Below are 12,748 nucleotides of genomic sequence, written 5' to 3' on the forward strand. Positions count from 1 at the left end.
TCCAATGACCTACTAATGACTTCCTCACTCATAACCTCATCACACGCACGGCTCCAAGACTTCTCTAGAGCTGCCCCAATTCTCTGGAATGGTCTCCTCGTCCTATTCGCTCCTACTTTCTGCTCATTTAAAACCCAACGCTTCCCCCTCACCTACCCGTCTTCTTCTGTCTCCTAAACCCTCACTGCTTCCCTCCATTCCATATCCCCCTCCAATTGTCTGATACTTCCCCCACCTCCTAGATTGTAAGCTCTTCGGGTCAGGCTCCTCCCCTCCTCCTGTGACACTGTCATTTGCAACCCCTATTTAATTTAATATGTTGGCGCTATATAAATCCTGTTTAATATTAAGGCAGAACAATTGCCGGGGACCTCGGGACACACAAGGACTGTACAGTGTACAGAGGAGAAGTGTTTCTCATAAACACAAATTGCAGAAAACAAGATCCGCAGGAAAGATTTCTGACCAGATGACCAGGCTACCATACAAAGGCAGACATCCTGCCAGAAATGTGGAGTCGGAGACAATTTGGGTACCTGGAGTCAGAGTCGGGGGTTCCAGAAACTGAGACGTCTGTGGATTTATCTACCGACTCCACAACCCGCATCCTGCCATGAGTGGGGACATACCGGCCTTCTATGACCCCCCGGACACAATACACATACAGAACATATTCACACTTTACCAGTCACAGATAAAAAGAGTTACCAGCGACCAGCAGAGCAGGAAATTCCCACCAAGAAGTCCTGCTGGCTGAGGCCGTATTTCATGAGGGAAATGTGCGGTATGAGATACAATCTGTGTGTCAGGAAGTCTTACTGTCAAAGTAACTGGTGTCATCCTCAGATTCCAGCTGTGGGATGAACTCGGCTTTCTGTCGTAGCAGCCCGTTCCAATCCAAATCTTTGAAGAATCGGTGCTGCTTCACCTCAAAGGTTCCACCTGGAAGATACAACAGAGACGAGGGACAGAGAGATGAGATGGCTTATTACAATATAGAATGTGCAGCGCGGTGGCTCAGTGGTTAGCACTCCGGGCTTCGCAGCGCTGGGTCCTAGGTTCCAATCTCGGCCAGGACACTATCTGCATGGAGTTTGCAGGTATTCCTGTGTGAGTTTCCTCCGGGTACTCCAGTTTCCTCCCACATCCCAAAAAAATTCACCTTTGAAGGACAGTCCGTGACACGACTTTGGACTTTGTACAGGGCTGCATTATATGTCGGCACTATATAAATACCTTATAATAATAATACTGATCAATGATAGATGAATTACTAAAATATATATAATACAGATCAATGAGCGGGTTATTACAAATAAAAATGTCTTACAAATAGCAGGTTACTACAAAATTAAATAAATGATGCCCACCTGTACCCATTCTTTCCAGGGGGTTTTGGCGGAGGAGTCTGGAGATGAGATCCTGGGCATCAGCTGGAAGAGCCTCCTCTCCTTCTGGCCAGGCAATTTCATCTGAAATAAATAAAACCATGAATTTTATCAGTGTCTGTAATTACTGAAGCCGCTGTTCTGAATCAATTCATCCTAAAGGTGTTCAGTAGGGTTTAGGTCAGGTGCTGATGGTGGGGATTTGCCCCCTATTGGTGGCAAAGATGTTCATTCACCCCAATGGTGTTCAGTAGGATGAGGTCAGGGCTCTGTGCAGGACACTCGAGTTCCTCCTCACCAAACTGGTGACCCCATGTCTTTATGGAGGGGGCTTTGTACCCCGGGGCACAGTCATGGGGGGGCAGAAAGGGGTCTTCAGCAAACTGTGACCACAAAGTTGGAACAGCACAATGGTCTACAATGTCTTTAAAGGTTTTAGCATTTACAAGCCCCCTTCACCCCTGCAATCAATCATATGGAGGGGGATCCAGGTATTTCTGGCCATACAACATTACTTACCACTGATCACCTGTCCAAACAGCTCTTCCGGTGTGTCTCCAAAAAAGGGGACGCAGCCTACCAAAAACTCATAAAGAATGACACCCATTGCCCACCAGTCCACAGGCTTTCCATAGCCTTGTCTTAGGATGACCTCTGGAGCAATGTATTCTGGGGTGCCGCACACCTGTGGGAAGGAAGAGGAGATCCATTCTTAATGTTATAAGTTACAAAGGAAAAGATAAACTCACACCAGTACCAAAGGGGTAATAAATCATCTCACCTGTTTATCCAGAAACTCTCGGGTGTCTTTTTCTATATGCCCCTCATACAGATTGGTTGTTAGACTCATCAACCCGATCTTAGAAAGGCCAAAGTCTGTCAGCTTGATGTGCCCCATGGAGGTGATGAGGAGGCTGTGGGATGACAATACATATTTGGACACAAGTTCCCCTCACTTATAATAAATAGAAGGCACAGTGTCACAGGACATACTTATCTGGCTTGAGATCTCGGTGGACAATGCCTTAGTTATGGAGATATTCTAACGCAAGCACCGTTTCTGCAAAATACATCCTTGCCATGTCCACTGGGAGAGCTCCGATATTCTTCAGCAATGTAGCACAGTCACCCCCTGCAAGGATAACATCAGGACAAGTCTAAGACATGGAAGTCGCCACCATTTCCTGTATAACATTTCCACCCTTGTCTGACTACGGGCAGCACGGCAGCTTAGTGGTTAGCACTCCGGCCTTTGCAGCGCCCAGGTTCGAATCTCGTCCAGGACACTATCTGCATGGAGTTTGCAGGTTCTCCCTGTGTCTGCGCAGGTTTCCTCCCACATTCCAAAAACATGCAGGAAGGTTAATTGGCTTCCCCTCAAAATTGACCTTAGACTACATTAATGACATACAACTATGGTAGGGACATTGGATTGTGAGCTAGGGACAGTTAGTGACAGGACTATAGACTTTGTACAGCGCTGCATATTATGATGGCGCTATATAAATACTGTGTAATAATAATAATTTTCCCGGCCCCCTCTGCCCTACTACCTCTGTGTGTCTGGGCCCAAAGCAGATTATATCGGGGCCACTCATTGTGTCATACATAAAATTGTACGCCAAAAGCTTGCACCCTCTTTCTACAATCCCCCCCCCAAACTCACATACTTAACCAACTTCTTGTAAATTCAGGATTTCATGGACCCCCCATGGACAATATTCATACAGCCTGGGCTCATAGTACTCCTGAGATGAACCAAGCGTGTAAGTATGTACTTATATATAAAGCAACTTAAAAACATGTCAGGTGTGGGCTATACAAACCACAAGAGGGGAGGAGGGCAGAATAGCTGGAGTTCTGTTTTAACTAATTCAGATACAATAAGCTGAATGTTGAATTTGATTACTTGTGTGGTATGACAGCCTTTTGAAACCTCCACAATGTAGCAGAACAATGTTACCCGGTGCTGTACCCCAGACTGGCGCTCACCTTCCACATATTCCATCACCATACACAAGTGGCGCTTTGTCTCAAACGAGCAGAACATGCTGACTACAAATGGGTTCTCGGCAAAGGTCAGGATGTCTCTCTCCACAAAGGCTTGCTGGATTTGGTTCCTCAGGATTAAATTCTGCTTGTTGATCTTCTTCATGGCGAACCGCTGTCTGGTGTTCTTGTGTCGTACCAGATACACCGCGCTGGGGGAGGGGCACAAAACATTAAATGCTACAAACTTTCAGGGATCAACAAATTGTGAAATTCAGGAATTGTTAGTTACAAGTACATAACCCCACAATTGTATTGAAGGCAGAAAACAAACCTGGAGCAATCACTTTAAATTAAAATCACTTTAATTTCCTGTTATGGTGACAATTTGCCACCTGTGCTGGAAGCTATGAAAACCTTAAAAAGGGGCACAAAAATCTGACAGGGATCCCCCACCCGGCTATTTTTTGGTGGTCGGTGATGAGTTGGGTCACAATTTTGGGGCTTCCAGCCACCTACAATTTCTTCTCACCCAGCTTAAAAAAATATCTGGGTCGAGCAATGAAATGTGTAACGATTGGCACAAAATAATACAACTTTGGAGTTGAAAAGAGAACTTACCCATAAGCACCGTTGCTGATCAGCTTGATGTTCTCAAACTCTTCTTCAGAGGGAGTTTTCTTTGGGTGAATTACAGCGGCGGTGCTGCGACCCTACAAACACTTGGCAGTAAGAAGGTGGCACACCATACAGAACACTTCCACTAATCACAATAACTGAGAGAAGAAAGTAAATCAGTTCTGTCTCAGCACAATGGCTTCAATCTGATGCCACATCTGTATTCTTGGCATGGGGTAAATTCTTGTTACTGTAAGTTGTGTGGACTGTTTGTAGTATTTCTATCTTCTATATGGATTGTTTTATGGTCTGCAGTGTCCCTGGCTGATCACTGTGCACGCTCTCTATTATGGGTTCATGTATGGGGGTATAGCTGGAGGTATCCCGCTTTCAGCCACACACAGTGACAGCTGGCAGATGTTTAGGTGAACAAACTCTTAGCAATGGAAAGTTCCTTTACAGTTCTTGGTTTTAGAAAATTGAAATACTGTTTTAATCCCAATTTCAATCCACAAATTTATCAGATTGAATTGAGTTACAAATATAACGGCCTAACTGCCACCATATGAGAGGAGCACCAATATTGCACAGTTTATCCTAAGATAACCAAAATAGATCTGGCTCAGCCCTGCGGGTTCATTTCCTGGAAGTAATTTTACTTTGTATGCTCCTCTCCATGTTGGCAGTCGCGGGTTGAGTCCGCATATTTGCTGGCTCCTCCTATGGATGCGTTCATTCTGATAATTTAGCTTTGGCCATTGAATTTGTCCAAACATTCACCAGTATCTTACAGGACAGTAAATGCTCCACGCTATGCACGCCTGTATTCTAGCTGCAGGTGTACTTACCTCCACCGAGTCATCAGTCTCTGGGGTGTCAGCGTTGCTGCTATCGTAGCTGTTCAGTTGGGCCATTTCTATAAAATCAAAGAACAATTTATATCACCACAGACATCTCAAGTACAACGAATGTACAGACTATATTTTATCATATTTCCATCAGGTGGGTCCATGGTGGGTAGGGGCAAGGACATAGATGGGTCTATGTTAAGGGCAATGGCATAGGTGGGCCCGTGGTGGGTAAGGGCAAGGATGGGTCTATATAGGGTAAGGGCAAGGAAATAGATGGATCTATGGTAAGGGCAATTATGAGCCTATATGGGGTAAGGCCATAGATGGGTCCACGGTGGGTAAGGCCATAGGTGGGTCCACGGTGGGTAAGGCCATAGGTGGGTCCACGGTGGGTAAGGCCATAGGTGGGTCCACGGTGGGTAGGGGCAAAAGTAGGTCCATGGTGGGTAAGGGCACAGGTGGGTCCATGGTGGGTAAGGGCACAGGTGGGTCCATGGTGGGTAAGGGCACAGGTGGGTCCATGCCATGATGGGTAAGGGCATAGGTGGGTCCATGGTGGGTAAGGGCACAGGTGGGTCCATGGTGGGTAAGGGCACAGGTGGGTCCATGGTGGGTAAGGGCACAGGTGGGTCCATGGTGGGTAAGGGCACAGGTGGGTAAGGGCATAGGTACTGCCAGCAGAGCGCAGCACAAGCAGCAACATCCATATCTGGAACAGAAGTTCTCACCCTCCAAGGGATCCCTATTGAGCCCCAGCTGGCTGATGATGTAGCGGGGAATGTCAGATTTGATGCCCTCTCCTTCCTTGGCATGACCTTCGGCAGCTTCCAAGAGGTGATAGAACTCTTCTGGGTCAAATTCCTGATAAAATAGGAGAGGAGCCCGAGTGTTAGCAACACACAGAACGGTGACAGACATTCACACACAGATTGTGCTGATGATTCACTCATTAAGCGTGGCCGCACATCTGTCTCTCATAATATGCAAATGTAAGCAGCACAGGTTTAATGAGCAGGAACATAACTGTGCAAAGCCCGCTCCGCCTGTGACATTTATTACAATAAAATAGATAGGCGGATGGACACACGGCTGGGGACAGACGCCCGAGGCAATTACCCCTGACTGCTTATCTCATCAGATTCTAGGAAGAAATTACTGAGGAAAATGTTTATTCCAAGAAGCCCCATTACACGCCAACATAATGTATATTATATACTGCTCAACAATCCGTCCAACCACAAACGGGGGGGACTAGAAATGTTCAAATTTATTAAACTCAATCACAGCAATTACTGCAAACCTGTCAGAGAGCCGACTACAGCCATGGAAGATCCAGGCGCAGCTTGGCGACACCGCATCTCCACCGAAAGTTTTCATAATACAATCCGAGCAATCAAATCCAAAATATACCAAAGACAAGTGCATGGAGCTTCTTTTTGTTACTTTACAGAATCTTTTAGAAGCCTAATCACCGGGGAATAAACCTTCTTCCCCACTTTCAGAAATATGACATTGGCCATTATTGTGCATTTGACATTTAGGAACTTTTAAAGTGTGTAAAATGTAATTTTTCTTCTGGTGGGGGGGGGTGGGGTCAGAGCCCCTGTGGGTTATAATTGCCCCTGGGATCACAGCCTGTCAGAGGTGGGGGGTTCTGAATGTTTTGGAGTTGTATTGTGCTGAGGAGAAGTTGCTGTCTGAATAGAGAAAACCGTGCAATCCCCAACGTATGGCAACATTACCCCAACACTTCAGAGCCCATCTACCCGCAATGCCCTGCACAATGACCCCCCACCTACAAGTCATTATCACCAGGGGCAATGATATGTAGTCACCAATAACTACAAGCTTCCTGAAGTTAGGCCAATGAAAGTTCTTTTCTGGTTGCTAGGGGTTACTAGGGGCTCATCCTCCATAGGTCTGTAAAGTCACAACATGAACAATGTAACATTTAGACCTAAATGATAAAATCCATATTTTATGAATGAGTAATAATAATAACATCAGCGGAGTAATAGCTCTGTATGTGGGGCGATCACATTGCATGTTTCCTGGAACGTATCTCAGAACGAGGGGATTCGGCTTTAATGTAAAAAGTTTTAATGGAAGCTGAAGAGCAAAAAGAAACCAAATACAATGTCAGCGGATGAAGATGAGCTGATAATAGCGTTATATTGATCACACCGATCATACAATCCCGGTGATTGGGGACACTTCATATCAAGGAATCTGTCAGTGATATCAATAGAAGAATATTTGGCTCTGCCTGCACTTTGTATGGCGGCTCTCCGACCCCAGGACGGTTTATTCTGGAAAGGTTTCCATGGACCCTAAATGACGATAGTAAGTCACAGGGACGAGGTAACCTCAGCTCACCCCCAGGCAAAATACATCATCAGCCGGGGAATAGAGAAGAGGGTTCATTTAACAAAGGCAGTGCGGCTCCTGAAGGGCTTCACCGACGGCCGCTAACCCTTCAATATTCCCTATGAAGCTCCCATTTGTCTTCTCTGCATAATTACATGTGTGGTGAGCGCTGGGGATTAACAACCAACGCCGGGCACAAAATATCGCTGTGCTATGAAGTGATGAATTACACGGCGACACACACAGCAACAAACCCCATGAAAAGCAAAATACATAAAGCTGCGGATATACAAAAACTCTGAATTCAGCTGGACATCAAACTACACAAAAACATAAAACATACAAAACTACTGACACAACAACCCCAACTCCTACAATGGATGAAATCCCAAGAATGAAGAGATGCAAAAGAAGGCAAAAAGTTGAACATTTTACTTTTTCTGCAATAATAATCAGTAAAATGAAATGCTGAGAATATAATGAGGATGTCCAGGCAGAATGAATGATGGAAATAACAGAGACCTGCAACAACCACTCAGCCATGATCTGAGCGCAGCGCTGAGGGTCCGGCATCCTCAGGACAGGACGGGTTGTTCGGGGTTCCTCCGTCGACACCTTGTTTACGAATCTTCCCGATAAGATTGCGTTATATAGCAAACTGCTGCCATGCGCAGCCATACGATACATGTCATCTAATTAGCGGTGACGGCACGGCGGGCTCCTGCGGCGGGTGGGGGGCTTCAGGTTGCCATTCCTACATACAATCAGCTCTCTCCTTTATCTGGAAAGCCTATCAGTCACTAAGAGCAGCCACTGGGCCATGAAATTAAAATCACCGTGGTCCTGTGGGGATCGCGCAGCCAATCACAGCGGGGAGCCGTCATAACACTATAATTGAGCCAATACAGCTAACAAAACGAACGGCGAGCGAACTCAGCATCTGCCCTTGGTGAGGTTATAACGTGCTGACAATCCACCACAACACGTGTGTAAATTACACGCAAACATACAGAGGGGACCCTGCAACCATCCAGAGAGAGAAGAATGAGGTCAACAAAACCACATGGACCAATCGGGTGCATTCCCTGCATTCACGCCAAATTCATTTATTATGTCACAAGAAGTTTTATTATTAATAAAATGCTAATTAACCAGCCGACCAATTCATCTTCATTTAAATTTTTAAACCAAGCTGCAATAATCTGCTTGAGGGCTCTCCGTTTACATTTTTATTTACATTTTATTTTCCTATCCAGTAATCCAATTTTTGTTTGTGAAATCAGCTGATGTTTGCTGGTCGATTTCTTTATGACGCCATTTACCTTCACTTTGGATACAAGGGCAGTAGAGTGGCTCAGTGGTTAGCACTCTGACCTTTGCAGCGCTGGGTCCCAGGTTGGAATCTCAGCCAGGACAATATCTGCATGGAGTTTGTAGGTTCTCCCTGTGTTTGTGTGGGTTCCCTCCCAAATTCCCAAAACATACAGTTAGGTTAATTGGCTTTTCCCAAAACTGACCTTATACTGTAATAATGACATATGACAATACCCTGTGGGCACACAATGATTCCCTGTAGCAAACTACACAAAAACATAAAACATACAAAACTACTGACACAACAACCCCAACTCCTACAATGGATGAAATCCCAAGAATGAAGAGATGCAAAAGAAGGCAAAAAGTTGAACATTTTACTTTTTCTGCAATAATAATCAGTAAAATGAAATGCTGAGAATATAATGAGGATGTCCAGGCAGAATGAATGATGGAAATAACAGAGACCTGCAACAACCACTCAGCCATGATCTGAGCGCAGCGCTGAGGGTCCGGCATCCTCAGGACAGGACGGGTTGTTCGGGGTTCCTCCGTCGACACCTTGTTTACGAATCTTCCCGATAAGATTGCGTTATATAGCAAACTGCTGCCATGCGCAGCCATACGATACATGTCATCTAATTAGCGGTGACGGCACGGCGGGCGGGGGGCTTCAGGTTGCCATTCCTACATACAATCAGCTCTCTCCTTTATCTGGAAAGCCTATCAGTCACTAAGAGCAGCCACTGGGCCATGAAATTAAAATCACCGTGGTCCTGTGGGGATCGCGCAGCCAATCACAGCGGGGAGCCGTCATAACACTATAATTGAGCCAATACAGCTAACAAAACGAACGGCGAGCGAACTCAGCATCTGCCCTTGGTGAGGTTATAACGTGCTGACAATCCACCACAACACGTGTGTAAATTACACGCAAACATACAGAGGGGACCCTGCAACCATCCAGAGAGAGAAGAATGAGGTCAACAAAACCACATGGACCAATCGGGTGCATTCCCTGCATTCACGCCAAATTCATTTATTATGTCACAAGAAGTTTTATTATTAATAAAATGCTAATTAACCAGCCGACCAATTCATCTTCATTTAAATTTTTAAACCAAGCTGCAATAATCTGCTTGAGGGCTCTCCGTTTACATTTTTATTTACATTTTATTTTCCTATCCAGTAATCCAATTTTTGTTTGTGAAATCAGCTGATGTTTGCTGGTCGATTTCTTTATGACGCCATTTACCTTCACTTTGGATACAAGGGCAGTAGAGTGGCTCAGTGGTTAGCACTCTGACCTTTGCAGCGCTGGGTCCCAGGTTGGAATCTCAGCCAGGACAATATCTGCATGGAGTTTGTAGGTTCTCCCTGTGTTTGTGTGGGTTCCCTCCCAAATTCCCAAAACATACAGTTAGGTTAATTGGCTTTTCCCAAAACTGACCTTATACTGTAATAATGACATATGACAATACCCTGTGGGCACACAATGATTCCCTGTAGAGGGTGATTTCCCTCACCGCGGGTACACAACAGGCAGAGGGGTCACTGCACACACAGCAGAAGATTCTCCGTCAGTTATCTTTAATCTCGATGAGGTCACTGCAGCTCAGATTGGGAAGATTTTATCTTCAATGATCTGACTTCCCAGATGGTATATAAAGCTGCAGATAACGGTGAGCAGAGGACGGAGATGGAATGATTCCACCAGAGCACAGAATATCGACATTAACGGGGCTGAGATCTGTGCAATGTCACCTTGTCTCATACAATCCTGACATCACAAACTATCACACAATGAGCCCGGATTTATTATTAATAGACTATCATGGGAGAACATGGCTGATCCAACAAACCTGGAACAGACTTCCTAAAAATCATTTGCTAATATTTTCAATCCATTCCATCACCCATGTTCTCCCATGATAGTCATATCTTCTGCAGAACTTTATTAAATTAGTCCCATACACAGACTTGTATCCCCCCCTCGGAGCCCCTCCCCCCCATACCTAGGGACCCTCGGACCCCCCCCATACCTAGGGACCCTCGGACCCCCCGCCATACCTAGGGACCCTCGGACCCCCCGCCATACCTAGGGACCCTCGCACCCCCAGTGGCTCCCAGACTAATCACGGCTTTAGCTGCAGGAACTGAATCCAAGGAAACGCCCTCACAATAAGCGCGCAGAGTTTGTCGCGGTTTCGGGCCGTTAAGCACTATTCCGGAATAATATCCCTGCAATCAATTTTGTGTGCATAGAAATAGAAATGCGCCGGCTGACAGCAGCAACACGTCCGTCTTCCCGAGTAATACACTGCGGATGGGATGCCCCTGGCGATGTCCCGGCGGCTGTCAGTAGCTATGATACGGATTAACGCCAGCAATTTGTAGAGACGCCGGGCCCAGCTGAGCTCCTCATTACACAGCGCAGGCTGGAGGATAAATGTTACAATGGAGAGAAGGCGGTGATATTCGGGAAATTATTCACCGATAAGGAACAAAGATTTATGGGTCACCATCACCCCTATATTATTAATGTCACCCCCTGAATATGGAACTCTGAACAATTAAAAATCCCCCACACAGTCCCATTACTTTCCAATCTATCAGTCCCCGGGCAGAGGGACCGCGGTCATATTTCTTGTAGTCCCGATATACAAAATCTGCAGTGCCAATGAGGGGAGACAGATCGCCCAAAGGAAATTTCATGGTTTTGATGTCATACTTCTATTGTCTGATACTTCCCCCTCCTCCTAGAGTGTAAGCTCTTCGGGTCAGTGTCCTCTCCTCCTCCTGTGTTACTGTCTGTATCTGTCTGTCATTTACAACCTTTATTTAATGTACAGCACTGCATATTATGTTGGCGATATATAAATCCTGTTTAATAATAATTGGACTTTCTAGGTATATGGCGCTCCTCACCCCTCAACAATCTTCACGCTGATTGGGCTCTGAGGACCCTCCAAGTGTTGAGCCGCCACTCGCTTACACAGCACACAGAGATTTGCATGTGCAGAATCTCCAGTAGGGGGCAGAGCAGTGCTAGGGGGCAGAAGGTACTACAGCAAGGTAGCAGCTCCCACCAGCATTATCTGCAACCTCCATTCTGCCACTGAAGACCCCCAAATCCCTGGGCAGCTTACACTTTTGTGAAAGATATTGGTGAATTGTGTTAACAACGCCTGAGTGAGAACATTGGGCCTGGCGATTGGCTATCCAGCAGCTAGGTGTGATAAGTGGGGTAGTCACGTTCTCTATACCACAGACTTGGGGAGGTCATTCAGCTGCAGCAGAGGATTAGGTAGAACGAGAGCTGCAGATTTCAGCTTCGTCTCTTCACTGATGGAGATTTGGCGTGGACAGGAGTTACAAAATACAAATACCTACACAGTGTTTATAAATATTCCACCCCCCACCCATACAGGAAATCCCGCATGAGAAGTGAGACTCATTATGCCCAGACACTCACATCTTGCAGCAGTTTCTCCAGGTTCTCCTGAAGCTCATAGAAGTAGCGAGAAGTAATGAGTCCATCACGAGACTTGGCCAGGCAATCACGAGCCAGCTCGATCACCTGGTGATGAATGAAGCTCAGGACGCCATCGGCCAGGGGCAGAACATTCTCCGGGGTATTGCTGCTGATAAAATCGGAGAGCCGTTCTTCCATCTGCGCTGTGGCCTGGACAAAACAATGATGAAGGGAAGGAAATAAATGGCGGCCAATAAATCATCAATAGAAGAAATGGAGTTTATTAGCCTGCACCCCACTCCTCAGCTGATCCTTCATTCCATCTCCCCATTGAGTCCCCTGATCCCAAAAACCTGCCTTCCCTGACCTTTTACCCCCCCCCCCCCCATCACCTGACCCTTCATTCCATCTCCCCACTGTGTCCCATCAGCCTGCCCTCCCCATGTTTTCCCCCAAAACCCGCCAACTCTTTACCCCATTCTCATCACCTGACCCTTCATTTCATCTCCCCAATTTGTTCCCTGACCCCATCAGCCTGGTCTCCCCCCGACCTTTTACCCCCCCCAACTCTTTACCCCATTCTCATCATGTGACACTTCGTTTCATCTCCCCATTATGTCCTATCAGCCTGGTCTCCCCCCAACCTTTTACCTGCCCCGCCATCCTAATTCTTTACCCCATTCCTATCACCTGACCCTTTATTTTATCTCCCCAATACGTTTCCCTGATCCCATCAGCCTGCCCTC

General features: G+C 46.2%; 1 protein-coding gene across 1 annotated transcript in view; it reads right to left on the bottom strand.

The window, feature by feature from the left end:
- The window catches only part of MAST2 (microtubule associated serine/threonine kinase 2), a gene marked incomplete at its 5' end in the record, with an annotated part of 54,588 nt that overhangs the window by 8,535 nt on the left and 33,305 nt on the right, over positions 1-12,748 (bottom strand). Inside the window, 10 exon segments of the mRNA XM_072420597.1 lie at positions 820-942; positions 1,371-1,472; positions 1,908-2,073; positions 2,170-2,302; positions 2,382-2,520; positions 3,381-3,589; positions 3,999-4,090; positions 4,844-4,911; positions 5,575-5,763; positions 11,987-12,212. Of these exon segments, the coding sequence (XP_072276698.1) occupies positions 820-942; positions 1,371-1,472; positions 1,908-2,073; positions 2,170-2,302; positions 2,382-2,520; positions 3,381-3,589; positions 3,999-4,090; positions 4,844-4,911; positions 5,575-5,763; positions 11,987-12,212 (1,447 nt within the window).

Source organism: Pyxicephalus adspersus, chromosome 8 (assembly GCF_032062135.1).
Source record: "Pyxicephalus adspersus chromosome 8, UCB_Pads_2.0, whole genome shotgun sequence".
NCBI classification, from domain to species: domain Eukaryota; kingdom Metazoa; phylum Chordata; class Amphibia; order Anura; family Pyxicephalidae; genus Pyxicephalus; species Pyxicephalus adspersus.